Source organism: Psammomys obesus, unplaced genomic scaffold, assembly GCF_907164565.1.
Source record: "Psammomys obesus unplaced genomic scaffold, mPsaObe1.curated_primary_1811, whole genome shotgun sequence".
NCBI lineage: Eukaryota > Metazoa > Chordata > Mammalia > Rodentia > Muridae > Psammomys > Psammomys obesus.
Genome location: NW_026587216.1, coordinates 49546656 through 49563165, shown reverse-complemented (window position 1 = coordinate 49563165; position 16510 = coordinate 49546656). Strand labels below are relative to the sequence as shown.

The 16510-nt window shown below is 37.3% G+C and overlaps 2 protein-coding genes across 5 annotated transcripts in view; one reads left to right on the top strand and one right to left on the bottom strand.

The window, feature by feature from the left end:
• The window catches only part of Tstd3 (thiosulfate sulfurtransferase like domain containing 3), a 24547-nt gene extending 18251 nt beyond the window's left edge, over positions 1-6296 (top strand). For both annotated transcript variants that reach the window (XM_055603166.1, XM_055603164.1), the window contains exon 4: positions 6123-6296. In XM_055603166.1, the coding sequence (XP_055459141.1) occupies positions 6123-6219 (97 nt within the window). In that variant the 3' untranslated portion in view covers positions 6220-6296. The remainder of the gene's footprint in view (positions 1-6122) is intronic.
• Ccnc (cyclin C) lies at positions 1711-16510 on the bottom strand. 3 transcript variants are annotated; one of them, XM_055603161.1, is made up of 12 exons: positions 16318-16510; positions 14525-14631; positions 13628-13712; positions 13382-13451; positions 10249-10300; positions 8521-8576; positions 7284-7319; positions 6613-6704; positions 5988-6055; positions 4770-4849; positions 4397-4515; positions 1711-2990 (listed from the first exon to the last, which is right to left on the bottom strand). In XM_055603161.1, the coding sequence occupies exons 1-12, from the start codon at positions 16347-16349 to the stop codon at positions 2936-2938; spliced, it is 852 nt and encodes a 283-aa protein (XP_055459136.1). In that variant the 5' UTR covers positions 16350-16510; the 3' UTR covers positions 1711-2935. The 3 variants fall into 3 exon arrangements, with proteins under 3 accessions (XP_055459136.1, XP_055459138.1, XP_055459137.1); XM_055603163.1 differs by lacking the exon at positions 16318-16510 and adding an exon at positions 16092-16174; XM_055603162.1 differs by lacking the exon at positions 1711-2990 and adding an exon at positions 3052-3633.

Sequence of the window (16510 nt, the reverse complement as noted above, 5' to 3'; positions counted from 1 at the left end):
TTAAATGACAGAGTCCCATTGTGGGGGTGAAGGGAAGGCGTGTGAGAAAGCACAATCTTCCAAAGTAAGGTAATATCTACAGCTGAAAATGAAAAATACAAAAGGGAGGGTAAGCAGAAGAGGCAATGTGGTCAAGGGTCTGGAGTTCAGGTGCCCAGGTTTTATGAATTAGAACCTGTAATAAGCTGTCACTCACTTCATCTGCACCTGAATGAGTTCTCGGTCTCTGCAGTAAACCTACTTGACAACAAGCTTAAACTTAGCATAGTATTGGTTATCTGGTATACATTAAGTGCTTAAATTACCAATGTTAAGAGTTTGCTGATTGGAAATGTTGAAGTAAAAAGCAGAGAAATGACTAAAAGTTAAAAGAAAAAGCAGGAAATGTGAATGAGAGGTAGGTGGGATGAGAAAGAAATCTAGTATTTTCCTTATTATCTGGAAGCAGCACTGTCCAATGCAAGCCACTCTGTGATTTTAAATGTTCCTACATTCAAAAAATTAAAAAGAAACAAGAAAATTTAATTTTAATAATGTTTTATTTAATTCTATGTATCCAAAATATTATCATTTGAAACACATAATGCTTATGAACAAATTGAGATTTTAACATTCTTTTGCTTTGAATAGTACCTGAAATTCAACATGTTTGCACATATATAGCATATCTGCATTCGGACGAGAACTGTTCAACCCTAAGTGGCTGGTGGCTATGATACTGGACAGTGTGCCTACGACAGTAATTGGTCCTGAAAAACAAGACTTTTCCTAAGTGGGTGACAATACAGCAATAGCCACTATGTGTTTACTAATGGAAGAGACTGCCACAGTAGTCTAGCCAAAACAAAAAGTATCTCAATGTCATCAGCCTTCATAGTCAATTACCAATTTACAGAAATAAAAAGGAAAACACACACTAAATGGCAAGCTAAAGATGCTCACAGAACAATTTAGGCTATGGGAAACTTAATAGATGAACAAATGAAAACAGGGAATTTTATTCTTAACATGGAGGAAGACTCCGTGAATCTAAAACTAAAAGGATTTCTAAATGGACACATAGAATGTTCTGCAACTTTCAGGGAATTGAGAATTTTAGCATAATACTTGGTAATTATTTGACCTATTACAAGTATGAAATACTAATGAATGATATTATCTGAAAATTTATTCAAATTAATATGCAAACTGAAGACTAATGTGGAAGTTTAAATAAGGTGATACTGGCTATGAATCAGTAATTGCTGAGGCCAGATCATATACACATGGAGGGTTATTACAATGCTCTGTCAGCTCTTGTCAATTTTTAATTTTCCACCATGAGTGACTGCAAAGAAAACTCGGTTTAAAAACGCTTGAAGATAAACTACAGTTAATGACTGCAATGGGCAATCACCAAGCATCCAAGCTAAGCTCAGGTTAACCCCTTTAGGCCTGGGAGAGCTCAGATTGTTTTCTTATTCTTACACAACCTTAGGAGGACTACATCGGTACCAATGCATTGTATCCTTACCAGCACTGATACTCTCCATAGGGAAGCAGGACTTTCCTTACAATCTATTCATAAACTATACAAAATCAGCCCTTTACAGAGCATAGGGCTGTAATTTAATGCTCAGAAAGACGGTCAGAAAACCTAAGTCAAACTTAGCGACATGAACTCAGGACAGGAATTAATATAGCTGAAGAACTTAACTAGGAAGCTAACAGTAATTTTTTTCATGATTTATTTTTTTTAAAAGTGCGAAACTATACAATAATATCCCATTATTCCAAGTTATTTATCATTCTTCTTTCAAGTCTGAAAAAGAGTTCATCTTTGAAGTTCCAGAGACAGCAGTCCCACAGACACATTTATCTGAAATCGACAGCCACAAGCACTAATAATGGCAGTGTCTCCCTGACCTGAAACCTGGCGAGGCTCTTGACTCAGAATACTTGCTGTGCATGTCAGCTCACACTAAAACACAAACTTAAACTGGGTGTGTGTGTCGCATAAAAATTTTCAGGACAGATTAAAGATTAACATTAAAATTTCACTGAAGTTCAACTTAATTGTTAAATCAAATTAAATACTTTTTAAAGATTTTTTTTTTTTTTTTAATTTTTGAGACAGGGCTTATCTGTGTAGCCTTGGCTATCCTGGACTTGCTTTGTACACCAGGCTGACCTCCAACTCTGAGCGATCCAATCAAATTAAACTCTTAAATGCATACTAACTATAATAACTTTTTCAGGTTTCCCAGCATTTCAAAACTGCTAATCAGTCAATATAACCTTTAAAATGTCAAAGTATGAATATATGTTGCACTTTTCTGACAGGCTGGGCTAGTATCGTCTGTGATGATATAAAAAGTATTGAATAAAACATTTTAAAATCTGTAAGTGCTTGATTAATATCCCTCAAATTATAATTATCATTCCTAAAAACCTTTTAGGATTTTCTAAGATTTTGTTTCTTAGTTTAAATTTTTAAATTTCAACTGGGTGGGGGGAACTTTTACTGACTTTTTCTGTCCTTTTTTTGGTCCCTCAATGTCCAAAGAGAATTTTAAACAAATGACATTCCATGTTTCCTGCCTTAATAAAAAATATGTATTATTAATGAAAAAACCAATTATGCTAATCAAAAAACAGTATTAGTGTGTGTCTATATGTGTGTATGTGAGAGAGAGGTTAACTCTGAAATGTTTATGAATGGCTATAGGTCCCCTAGAGCCTTATTAAATTTTATAAATTTTATAATTAAGATTTAATAAATTACACACTAGAATCAATTATGTAAAGAAAACTTATTTTGTGAAAATTAAGTCAATTCCCAATATGCTTGACAGAAACAAGCTATTCGTTTGCATCTGATTTCCAATGAAGACATTACTCAAACTGTCCAATGCTTTACTTCCAAGTGGTCCACTACAGGGTTCTTCAGGGTGTTTTAAGATTGGCTGTAGCTAGAGTTCTGACTTCCATTTGGACCCTGCTCTCCTTCACTGTTCAAATGGGGAAGAAAGAAATTTGATGCCAATTAAAAGATTCATTTTCCAATACCCTGCTAGTACTACTAATTTCTGAAGTTCATTATTCTGTGGAACAAATTCTACAAAACAAAAACATTCCTGATTATAAAGCACAGGTGTAGAAAAATTAAAATCCAGAAAACTAACAGTTGGTTTTATGTTTTTATTCTTCTGTAACTTTCCACCCTCATACATAGCAAGCAGTCTGGAAGTTAGTGTCCATATACATTCAAAGATTTAAGTTAGAGTTTGGGATTCCACTATTATTACAGGTATCACTCAACATAGAGATTACAACGTCTTCTGAACAAATTAAATCTAACATGTAAAACTCTTTTTCTACTCTCTAGGAAAAGCCAATGTGTCTTTCAAAAAAAAAAAAAAAAGAAAAAAAAACCTGTTGTCCAATGGCATAATAAAATCATATGGTAATGATAACAAACTTTTTTAGACATCAAAAATATGGTAATTTCCTGGAAAAATGCTGAATATTAAAATAAAAATAACTAAAGCTGAAAATACCAGTAACTGTGACAACAGGAGAGTGCCTGATCTTGTCCATCATCATCTTGCAGCTTCAGGCCCTGCCATTAGTGGAGAGTCACTCAGGGAGCCTCTGTAAAAACGCATCCAAAGGCAGCTGTTTGAATGACTGCCTCAAGCAGCTCCTCGCAACACGTATGCACCATTGTCTTCTCAATCGTAACATCACTGTAAGCAGCAGCAGTCTAGAAATGCATCGTAGTGCCCTATGACCTTTCTAAGTAAAACTACACTCAGAGCATTTATCTTCCTTCTCCACCTTTCTCTCTTTGAATGATCTGACACAGAGAGGGCAGAGAGCCACTTAGTCAAGTGACCAGATTCATCTAAACAACAAAAACTTCTTAGCACAGGAGGTTCTTCTTTGGCAAAATAACATGTTAATCTGTGCTATGGATCATAGGATCGCTCAGAAGCTAAAATTTACTATCTGTAGCATATCAGATCATGAAAATGGTTACTGATACGTATAAAATAGGTGAATAATCATTACTGAAGGGAGAGGAATGACAGTCAAATGGAAAGAATTACTTTCAAGCTTTTTATCTCTGAACTGCAAACGTTTGTCTAAGGTAGCTCCATTTCTGTACAGAATGTGGCTATATGTTGAGGGATACCTGTAATAGACCTCCATTGCCCAGGAAAAAGTTACTAGATAGAAGAATTTATCTTAAAACTGAGACATTCTCAATTTATCAAGACAGAAGTTACATTAACAGAAATCAAGAAATCTTAGTATAAGTTTAAGAGAAAAGATAAAACATAACATTCTAAGAAAATGGTAACTGAGTATACTATAGAATGAAAATAAATTAGTAATTAAGTTGAAAATGTACCTGTTTGGAGGTGGTTTTGGTTTTGGCATCTTACTAAGAATAGTTGCCATCTCTTTTCTCTCATCAAAATTCTTCCACTGCTCATATAGTTTTAAAATAACCCTGATTATTTCCAAAATCTAGAAGAAAATATTTGAAAAGATTTCAGCAGCAAAAATGAGCAACATGTTAGTATGCAAAGAACACACATCCTGTTAGTATGTAAAGAACACACATGATGCAGGGCGTGGTGACACACGTCTCAATCCCAGAACTTGGGCGGGAGAGGCAGGTGGATTTCTATGCATTGCAGGCTAGCCTGATCTACACAGCAAGTTTCAGGCGAGGCAGGGCTACAGAGTGAGAGCATGACTTCAAACATAGAGGAGAGTACCTTCTCCATGTCCACAGAAAGCTCCGCAAACCACTGCCTCGCGTCTTTCTGCTGCACAACACAGGCTACATGTAGGCAGGCTAGAGACAAAATCGGAGACATTGTTCAAATTTAATTGCACACAGTCTGAGAACTGTACATTTTCATAAAGACTGCCTTAGTTTCCAATACTAACTTTTAAATGTGTAGCTTCAATGTTGAGACACACACAATATTGTGCATCAACATTTAATAGAAGGTTTATCAGTTTGCTGCCACAGAACCAAATGGGTAGCTATAGGCGGTCCTTGCCACACTGTCTTCACAGGGTACAGTCACAGTAGGGGTGCCCCGAGGGCACACCTGCCACAAGAGAAACCAACTCCAACCAAGACGTTAGGACAGGGAAAATCACCTGTCAACACTAGTGCCGTGAGTCAAATCACACCCACAGCTCAATGACAGAAAACAAAGCCCCACCTCACTAATGCACTGCTAAATCTCAGAACTGTTTGTTGAATGTACAATCGTTCTGTACCCACTGGGGAGAGAGCTGGGGAAACCAGAAATGTTAATCAAGCAGGTTATCTCCTCAGAGGAGGAAATAAAATATCTGCATTCAGAGGGGCTGGAGAGATGGCTCTTCAGTAAAGAGTACTGGCTGCTCTTCCAGAGTACCCAGGTTCAATTCCTAGCGTCTACACGTCAGCTCACAACTGTCTATAGCTCCAGTTTCAGGGGATCTGACACTCTCACACAGGCATACATACAAGCAAAACACTAATATACTAATATTAAAACAAAACACTAAACACTAATATTAGAAAAATAAACAAATCATTAGGCGAAAACCACTTGCATTCCATCCTGAGTTCAATTCCCAGCAACCATGTGGTTGCTCATAGCCATCTATAACGGAATCTGATTCCCTCTTCTGGTGTGCATGAAAACAGAGCACTCAAATACAAACACAAATGAATAAATCTTGAAAAAATTACTTTAAATGAACTAAGAATAAAAAACAAAACAAAAAAAAAAACCTTACCAAAAAAAGGGGAAGGGAGGAAAAGAATGCTAATCTGTGACAGTTGCAGTGTGTATTACTGAATACTAATCCATATTCATGGATTAGTCTACTACTTCATAAAAACATAAATTATAATGAGGTGAAATTTATTTTAAGATGACCTAAATAGGCAAAGACAGTTTAACCAATAAAGGCATACCAAATTTACATACCTAAAGCTATCATGAAAGGAGGATACAGCAGACAAAGATCTGTCCTGTAGGTATCATTCACTATCCTCCTGTAGAAATGTAAATCTTATTACTAAAAGCATAACTACTTTACTGACTATGTAACTTCTCCCACAGAGAGCCAGATTTCCCATCGTTGTGCACTTACATCCCTGTTCGATTACTGAGCACAGCCACAAAAATGAAACATAGAGGCAAAACAAGGACTTCATGAATGTGACAACAAAGAGATATACATTACTGAATAAAAACAAAAATTCATGTATTAGTGAGTATATTTTCAATTTTGGGACTTCACAACAAATTATGTAAAATAAAAATTGTTTACATTTTAAAAAATCAAAAGTAAACTGGGTTTTGTTGAATCCAATCAAAAAGTATTATTTTAAAAATAAACGTTACTTTTCATGTAAAGTCTGTTTTTCATACAATATATTTAGCAGGTATACTTATCAAATAGGTAATCCAAGATATGTATGGCTTCATAACTTATACCACTATAGCTGCTAAAATTTAACAAGCAGAGTTTGCACTTCACGATGCTAAACCACACACTCAGTTGTCAGTGCTCCTTGTAGTCCTTATGAGCAACTTCGGTTTTAGTTACCATGCAAGGGGAAGCAGCACGTCCTCTTGGCCCATGTCCTGCACATACTGGAGCAAAGGTCTATAAGGATGATAAACTATCAAGCAACAATCCTAGAAACAGGTTTAAAATATGTATACATAAATAGAGTCATTACAAGATAAAACGGTATCACTTTCCAATGACTTGTTCTCTGTATTTCAAATTAATTTCTCTTTCCTATACTTGCTTCCTTTTTTTCTCTTACTCAAGTATGACCCCAAGCTACTGCAATAGTGAGGGCAGTACTCTCCCTGGACTGGACCTTGGTACATCAGTTGGCACTCAGTCAGCACCCAATCTTCCCCCTAGAGACTCAAAGTGTCACATCCGTAACACACTAGCATGTAAATCCATAATTCTCAACTAGAGGAGCAAAATTATGCCAAAGACACAATCTATCTCTAACTCTGCACACACACACAAACTGTGCACATAACTTACAATGGTTTAATGTCCTGGCAATTTGCTTGCAATCCTTAGTATAGTTACAGTAAAATAAAAATTTTCCAGTCCAAGTAAGAGAAATTATTTTACAGGCTTTAGAAAGGTGGTAATGCTTATACTTTTATAATTTTGCTATAACATATCAATTTAACTTCCTTGCAGTACCATTCATTAAGTTTTACTGTATTATTAAAAGATATACATACCATTAATTCTAAAAGGTAAAATTCACATTCTAGTATCTGGTAAAAGAAAAAAAAAAAAAATCAAACAAGGAAAATAAGTATAGTTTCATGAATACTCTATTTAAAATGACAACTTAGAGATACAGGTAAATTAAATAATTTATCAATATTACATATAGTTTCTAAATCAAGAAAATAATCACAGTAGCTTATATTAGCATTAATAGTCACACAAAAAATTTACTAGTTTTGTTTGTGTTTGGAGACAGAGTCTGACGATATAGACCAGGCTTACTTTAAAGTCACAGAGATCTGCCCACCTCTGCTTCCTGTGTGCTAGGAGTAAAGGCGTGTGCCATTATGCCTGGCAAAAATGCTTCTTACTGATATATAGAACATTTTAAACTCTTAAAAGGAAAAGGTAGTATCACATATTGGGGAAATGGGCAGGGATAACTTGAAATTGAACCCAAAGTCTCAAATATGCTAAGCACTTACTCTACTACTGAGCTATAACTCCAGAATTCTTGCTCCTTAAGGAAAGAAAAAGAAAAAAGAAAAGAAAAAGCCTGTTTTATAACTGTTAGAAACTTCAATTTTAAGCCAGGCATGGTAGCACATGCCTTCAACCCTAGCAGAGGCAGGCAGATCTCTGAGTTTGAGGCCAACCTTGTCTACAAAGCGAGTTTGAGAGTTTGAGAGTTTGAAGATAGCCAGAGCTACACAGAGAAACCCTGTCACAAATAAAACAAAACAAACCAAATTTTTCTGTGTAATTTCTATGTGACAAATGCACAGGGCAATTATCTACACTACATGGAATAAACAAATTCCTTGCAAGGTGGGAAAAGGTACATCTTTTAAAGTACCAACAGAAACTCAAGTGGTAATTTCCCAAGAGCAGTTTTCAAATTGTTCCATGATAGCAGTGCTCACACAAGCTTTGACGCAAGAGCTGCTGGTCACTACTAAAGCCTGAAAATTCTGCTTTAATTTGGAGAAGCCCTAACTTCAATTTTATTAAAAATTCTTAAGGTAACTACCTAGGATCCAAGATTAATAGTTGCTACTCTTAAGTATTACCAGAAAAAAAAAAAAAAAAAAAAATATATATATATATATAGAAAAGCCACTGAAGTTTAATGTAAAATAATGTCTATATTTTATAGTATTTGAAACTCTCCATTTCTAAGAGATGCTGAAGTTTACTCTATTATAATACAGTTAGCTAATACAGAGTTTTATGTAATGTACTCACATGATTCATCCTGTAAGGGAACTCCTTTGGAAAGGCGTATGAAAACCTAGTTTTTACTACAGGAAGCAAAACAAAACAATTAAAGCCAAGAAGATGCCATTGTCAATTCATCCAAATTTCCTTTAATATAGTCTAAAATATTAGAAGGTATGCTATATTACCTTCAGTAGGGGCTCTCAGAAATACCTAAAAAGTTCTAGAGCTTTGTTTTCAGGGAGGGCAAAGATTGGATGGTAGAAAGCTCACTTTCCTATATGATTGTAGAGCCTTAATTGTATAACAACAACAACAACAAAAAAGGGTTCATGTTAGAATGATGACATGTGCTTGCACTCATAGCTCCTGGGAGCATAGGCAAGAAAGGGAAAGGGAAAAGAAGGGCAAGATGGAAAAGTTAGGAAAATACACCAAAAAGCTAGCAGTAATTATCTGAGGTTAAAAAAAATTATGTTTTAACTAACTGATACATTCAGAACTTATAGATCAAGGCTGGCCTCTGCCTTGTGCTAGTATCAAAGGTATACACAACCACACCTTGTCAAAAGCAAATACTTTAAATAAAAGTGTCATTATATGTGCAAAGTCCTTAGCTGATTTTCTTCTACTACACAGTTACTATTTGCACTCACTAATAAAGTGCAAATGAAAACCCATTCTTAACTATCTCAAAAGTCATGAGTTATATATAGTTAAGTATTATTGAGAAAATTGTATTTAAGTCATTAGGCTACAATACTTAAACCAATGAGGGTATCAACTGGCAGCTCTAACAGCTTTGGTTTAGCATTATTCCCACTGATACAAGTGACTTCCTTCATTCAAAGAAAGAATTCTGTGCATTTTATGTATTACATTTTCAAAAAGGGTATTTCATAAACTAGACACTCTACAATGAATTTAGGTAACATCTGCCCAGATCTCAAACCTTGAACTGTTGAAACTTGCCCTTAGGAAATTCACATTCTTTCCCTCCTCCTGAAGCTGTGTCCATGAAAGCCTCTGGGCTTTACAATCCCTTTACTGTAAGCAGGGTACGAAGTGTACAGATAAAGCAGTTTCCGGCTAATGGCAGAGCCTCAGTGAGGTAAAGCCATGTCTGTCCAGGACCCACACAGTGGTGCACGCCTTTAACCCAGCACCCTGTCTACGTACTCAGATCCTGTTTGTACACTGATAAACGTCACTAACCCCTGGACTTAAACATCTAACACCTCCACTGGGATTAGATTCACATCGTGCTGTCAGCTCCTATTCCGCTTCATGGTAAAATGATCCACTTTTTTTTATTTTGGATGTTAGAGACAGGGTACTGAGACTTGATCTCAAAACAACAAAAACCAAAATGTCATAAAGAATGAAGAAATTGGGGAGAGATATAGGAGAAGGGAGTGAAGGGGGGATTAGGAGGGGCTGAGCAAGTGGGCTACAGCTGGGATACAAAGTAAATAAACTGTAATTAATAAAAAATAAATAAATTAAAAACAAAAAAATACAGAAACTTTTTTAGAGATACTCTGATGTAGCCCAAACTCACTATGTAGGTGAGACTAGCCTTAAACTTCTTAATCCTTTATATCCACCTCCTAAACACCTCCTATGCTAATAGAGATTCTTTGGAACAGTAATAAATTCACCTACATGTGGTTCATAAAAAAACAAAACAAAAAATCTGTTACAGAGCTTATTTCAGATTTCATTCTTAAAGCAGAATACACATTTTGCACTTACATACAGAAGTAGTAGCAGCGATCAATCTTGTATTTGAGACAACACCAAACTCCTATTGAAAAGTGAAAGAGATCAAGTACTTATTACCCAAAAATCCACTAAAGGTATCTGATATCTATTCAAAACAGTATTTCCAAGTTCTTCTCAAATTTATAGTCTATTCAGTTTCTACCTACTTAACCTACGAAATATTAAGGTTTCCAAATGTACTACATTTCCTTAAAATTTCATTAATTTGGGTTGGAGATCCAACTCAGTGGTATACTGCCGGCCTGCCAAGAATGTGCAGGGTCCTGCTTCAGTCCTTAGCTCACTTAATTAATCAGTCATCCAGTCAGTAAAGAAATGCTGACATTACTCAGAAGACCATGCAAACACCAACCTTCCTAAAGGACGGAACAGTTACAATGGAGTACAAGGCTTTTAGGTAATTTATCATTTCTTTTTCAACCTAATATAGTACCACTATAAAATAACTAAAATTTACTATGTAAGGTACTGTAAATGCACTCTTACTTAATTTCAGAAAAACACTTGAGATTTCTAAACCATTTACTTCCTTTTAAAGTAGAAAAAGCAAAAATCGGTCCTGTATTTAACATATTAAAAACTATTCATATACCTTCTATTAAAACTAGGTAATCTATAACTTTATAACTATGTGCATATGTATAAATATGCATGTAAACATGAATTTACACTTCATGAATTTAAACTACATGAATTTAATTTACACTACATGAATTTAAACTTCAAGAAACCTAGTCAGTAAAACTAAAAATTAAAAGCTGGAGATAATACGCTAAACATGACCTTGTACAACAATTTCTATTCAATTAGAAAACAGAAACTTTTGGTCATAGTTAAAGATAAAATGTAATGCAACATAATGAGAGGGGGGAATGAAGGAACTATCTACAACTACCTGCTGGCACAAGGAAAACCTGTTTTTCCAATGGAGTGACGCTGATATATCGACTACAGTCTACGGCAGGCCCGGTGCGGAGGAGTAGCTGGCCAACACAAAATCAACTCCCTGGCTTTTATTGTGGCTTTTTTTTTTTTTTCTTTTTTTGCAGACTTTTTGTTTCTTACTGGTTTTTTGTTCATTTTGATTTTTGTTTTATGTTTTTGGTTCTGCTTTGTTTGAGAGGGAGAGTGGTTAGGGACGAGGATCTGGGAGAAGTTTGGGGCGAGGGGAAAACATGATCAAATATAGTGCATAAAATTTTTTTAAGGATAAAAAGTAATTCAACAACCAAACCTGAAAATATACCTCACCTACAAAGAACCTTTACACACTCAGGCCTACAGACTAAAACCAGGCCTCGTGGAAACTGGGTAGGCTCTCTATATATGAGACTTCCACAACTAGATTTATCAAATTTTATCTTGTGTTAACACAAGTTTCTAGGAAGGGTTTTAGCATTTCTAATTAGTCAATTTTGTTTAGGAGATAATTTAAAAAGATGTCATGAATGGTTCTCAATCAAAATGAACACAAAAGAAATATAAACCTACTAGGCTAAATTCGTATGGATACAATTACTATTCTAAAGATATTACCTAAGAATAAAAAGAACAGACTAGGGACTGTGTGATTAGTTACGAAAAACAGCCAGTTCTCAGAATCTGTTACTATTTGTGTTTTGGCTGAAAGATAAACTTTCTCAACAATACTACAATCCAGTTGCTGGTCCAAGTCCTTATTTGTCTTCTCTCCTACCTACCTGTTCTGCTCCCACTGTCCACACGTTTCCTCCTAGAGTCTACAGAGCCTTTCCTAATCTTTGCCCACCCATTCACTCTCCCCCTACAGCTTGTTACCAGAGAAGACAGGAGTAAATAAAAAGCATAGGGGTGAGGAGCAGCTACATTCTCATGCTAATGTAGAGAAGCTCTGGTACTTAACACAACTTAGCACCACACAATGTCTTTTTTTTTTTTGTTTCAAAACAGTCTCACTATGTAGCTCTGGCTGTCCTAGAACTCAGAACTTACTTTGTCATTCAGGGTGGCCTTGAACTCAGAGATCTGGCTGCCTCTCCCTCCCAGGTGCCTGGATTAAAGGCATGTCAGCACACTAAGCAATGTCTTTAAAAGACAGCAAAGTAATTAAGTTATAAGATGGAGATCTAGACTATGAGGACCCAAGAACTAGCTCTGCCTCTGACTAAGTGTATGACTGTTTTCTCTCCATGCCCTAGCTTCCTTTTATAAAATGGGGATGTTAGTGTTACAGCTCTGAGGGGAAAGGCTTCACCATGGAGGTGGTGCAGCTCTGACTGGGAAAGCTCCCTCATGGGAAGTGTTACATCTCTGAGGGAGAAGGTTCCCCCAGTGTTGCAACTCTGACAGGAAAGGCATCCTGGTAGCCAGGAGCCAAGCAATACCATGGGAGTCACATCGAATGAGAAACCTCACACAGGGCTGGAGAGATGACTCAGCGGTAAAGAGCACTGGCTGCTCTTCCAGAGACCCCGAGTTCAATTCCCAGCAACCACATGGTGGCTCACAACCATCTGTAATGGAATCTGATTTCCTCTTCTGGTGTGCATGAGAACAGAGCACTTGTATACATAACATAAATGAATAAATCTTTAAGGAAAAGAAAAAGAAACTTCACACAAGAGATTTGTTGGGAAAAACAAGAGAAGATGGTTGCCTTTGCTTGGGTGAAAAGCAGCAGGGACCTGAGCAGAAGGCAGGCTTTATATAGGGTTTCTGGGGGAAAGGGGTGCTTTCTAGAGTGGCATGGTATTGGTGGGATTTTTGTGGCCTGGTCTTGGGGCAAGCTCAAGGATTGGTGGGTTTCTTTTTCTTGACCTTGGTCTCCAGCTTGGGCTCATCTCAGGGTCAGGGTGTTCTTTCCTTGGGCCTTCTATTCTACAGGGATACTACTGCTGTATACTCCACAGTTACAGGATTAAATTAGAATTTGTAAAGCATCTCATTAAATCACTTGATACACAGTAACTGCCATATTTATTACATAAAAATACTTGCAAGATGTGTATATTATTTTGTATAAATTACCAGCTATGATTATCCATACAAAGACAATGTTAAAAAAAAAAAGATTAACCATACATAGTAATTATTCTTTGACAAAAACCAGAAAATTGTTTTGTACCTCTACTTTGGACGCCAGAAACACACATGTAGGAGCCATTAACACAGGATCTATACTTTTCAGAGAATACCTAAAATGATTAGACAAGAGTTAAATGATGACTGTTTGGGGAACACACTGGGGGTAGGGAGAATCGTAACTCTACAGCAAACAAGTAATTTATTCATATATGGTACATAGAAATTAGGAAAGAATTTCAGCCAGGGATAAAACAAACAAACAAAGAAAGAAACAAACCAGCCATACCTGGCATAGAATCTCTTAAAATAGACCGTAGCAGTAGCAATAACTTGTTGTCTTAATTTAAGATGTTCACCTAATGCTTGGATAACTAAAGAGGAAATAATAAAATTTACATATATCATTTGGCATCACTAATAACACTAATATATAACTGTTAACAGTAATTTCTATGTTGAAATGCTGAGCATTCATACTTCGGCACACTCAGACATCTCCAAACCACAGCAGATTAAGTCGTGCAGATGTGGCAATATGCATAAACAAGAAAAAGAAACTGCCCAGGACTTATACTTGCAATAAAGAAGTACAATATCAAATATTCTTCCTTTGCTACATATTTTAATGCTTTTCATATTAAGATAGCTTTAAAGAGTAAGATAATGTCATTTTACCATGAAATCTGTAGGTAACCTTTGATACAAGAGAAAGGTAGATTTGCAGAGAGTGACAGAGTTAAAGACCAAGTGACAGGACTGGAGATATGGCTAAGGAGTTGAAAGCACTATCTACTCTTTCAGAAGATGGGGATTCCATTCCTAACACCCACATGGTGACTTAAACCCATCTGTAACTCAAATCTTCTTAGTACCATATACAGCATATAGTGCACAGATACAAGCAAAATACCCACACACATAATACAACAAAACAAACAACCCCAAACAGGCAACAATGCTATCCCAGACACAGTAAAGGTCTCTTGACTAAATCTTCTTGCTAATGCAAAGATATAAGGTAAAAATGACAACTATAAGATGTGTTTCCTAGAACGCTAAAACGATAAATGTATAAATAAAAGCCTTAACTGCAGACTGTAACAATCCATTGAAAATTACCACACAAAAAAGCGTCAAAGGCGACCAGCTATACTATACTACTTCAACCAATTTAAAAGTTTACCGTTTGTAAAAAATATCTGTAATTTCCAATACTCTTCTTCTGAGAGAAACTTTAAGTCCTTCTGGCGCTCTTTCAACAGATCTTGTTTATCCAAAATCCACTGCAAACTAAAAAATGTAAAGATGTTAAAGCATAGTATAAAAAGCCAACAAGCAAAGCACCTAAAACACTAGGATTCAACAAGCTGGTCATATTCAAAGAGGGATGGGTTTTTTGTTTGTTTGTTTGTTTTTCAAATCAGGGCTTCTCTGTGTAGCCCTGGCTGACCTGGATCTGTAGATCAGACTGGCCTCAATCTCAGAGAGGTCAGCTCCTCCCAATCACCACCAAATGCCAGGATTGAAGGCATGTAGCAGTACACCCAGCTTCTTCTTTTTGTCTGGCTAGGAAAGTAGCACAGAGGCAGAGAGAGCGGTAGCTTACCTCTGAAACTCCAGCATTAATTCTTCTAAAGAGGTCTCTAAAATATTGCATAAACTATATTCAACAATAAAATGCTTGAGTTCTTCAATATATGCTCACCTATTTCAAGTAAATCCTGCCTCAGAGGAAATTTTCCTTCTTTTTAATGAAATAGCTTTTTCAATCAGCATTTTCAGCATCACCCCAAAGTTTCACAGTCTTGTTGGGCCAATGTCATTCCTTTAGCTTTTGATGCTTTTTTGTGCCTGCTGTGCTGACTATCTTCAAATAATCCTGGGTCAGTCTGCTTGACTCCCATTCTGTCTGGCCCATGAATGAGAATGCTGTGGACTCCATTCTAAACCCTCAGGTAAGCTTGTCATCAGATTTCTGTAGCTTTTCAGCAGCCCACCTGAAGCCTCAGCAAGATGTTTTGAGGAAGAAACAGGAGAACTTGAGGGTATAGAAATCTCTTGATGTTTTCAAAGATTCTCTACCTCTTTCTGATTTCCTTCATACATTTGTACAAGCACCAGCACACAGGTTCTCAGACCCTTTATTGGTGTCAAAGAGAGACTCTTTCTTAAAACATACTTATTATTGTCTGTCCCAGTATCACACCACTGAGACAGACAATCAAAGCAGTATCTGAGTACCAGGATTAAGTACAGGCCCAAAGCTAATCCCTCCTTTTTGGCTCACTCAGTCTAGGAGTTGGCAAATGGTGGCACAAGCCTCTAATCCCAGCACTTGGGAGGCAGAGGCAAAAGGATCTCTGTAAATTTGAGGCCAGCCTGGTCTCCAGAGTGAGCTCTAGGACAGCCAAGGCTACAAAGAGAAACTCTGTCTGGAGAAGAAAAATAAAAAGGTCAGTGTAGGCATAAAGCAGAGCTAGGAAGCAGCAGGTAGAAACAAGCGCCATTCACTCCTCCCCTCAAAGTAAATAAATATTAAATCTGCAAGTAAGACGAAAGACAAGAAATTATAATGCCACTGCTATGAACAAAACCAGCCAAAGCAAGCCATACCCGTCCGGAACAGGCAACCTGAGAGAGCTACAATGGGCTAGTTTCTCTTGCCTGTGCCCACATCATCCCACCTACCTAACCCCCAAATTCGAAATGAAACCGCCTCAGTCTTTCATCCCGGGGACCGGACCTCTTACCTCTTTCTTACCCATCCTTGGAGCTCACCTCCCCTCAGCCCTCGAAATCCTGGGCGAAGAGGGGTGGCCGGCAAACAAGTGCACTACGCTCCGGACCCGCGGCTTCTCAGGGAGGCTCACCCGCACTCCAACAGCGGCCAGGATGGAATCTCCAAGGGAATGGCAGGCCCAGTCCTCCCCGTGCTCCAGAACCCCGTCCCACGCGAGAAAATGGACGCTCACTTACTAGTGGGAGCTCTGCCAGAAGTTCCCTGCCATGGAATACTGCTTGCCCTGAGACAGAGGCACCGGCCGGCAGCGCGGCCAGCGGAGCGCCCGTAGACCCAGTCCAAGCCGCGGTGCTCCTCACCCACACCGGCCGGACTGAACTCCACGGCAACCGCGGCCAGAGGAAGGGAGCAGCACGCTCGTCGCCTTGA

Coding starts and splice junctions, on each gene's coding strand:
- Ccnc (XM_055603161.1), bottom strand. CDS start 16,349: ATGGCAGGGAACTTCTGGCAGAGCTCCCACTA. Junction 10,301..13,381: donor TTCTGGCGTCCAAAGTAGAG/GTACAAAACAAT, acceptor ACTTTTCAATAG/GAGTTTGGTGTTGTCTCAAA. Junction 6,705..7,283: donor TTTACCTTTTAGAATTAATG/GTATGTATATCT, acceptor ACCTGTTTCTAG/GATTGTTGCTTGATAGTTTA.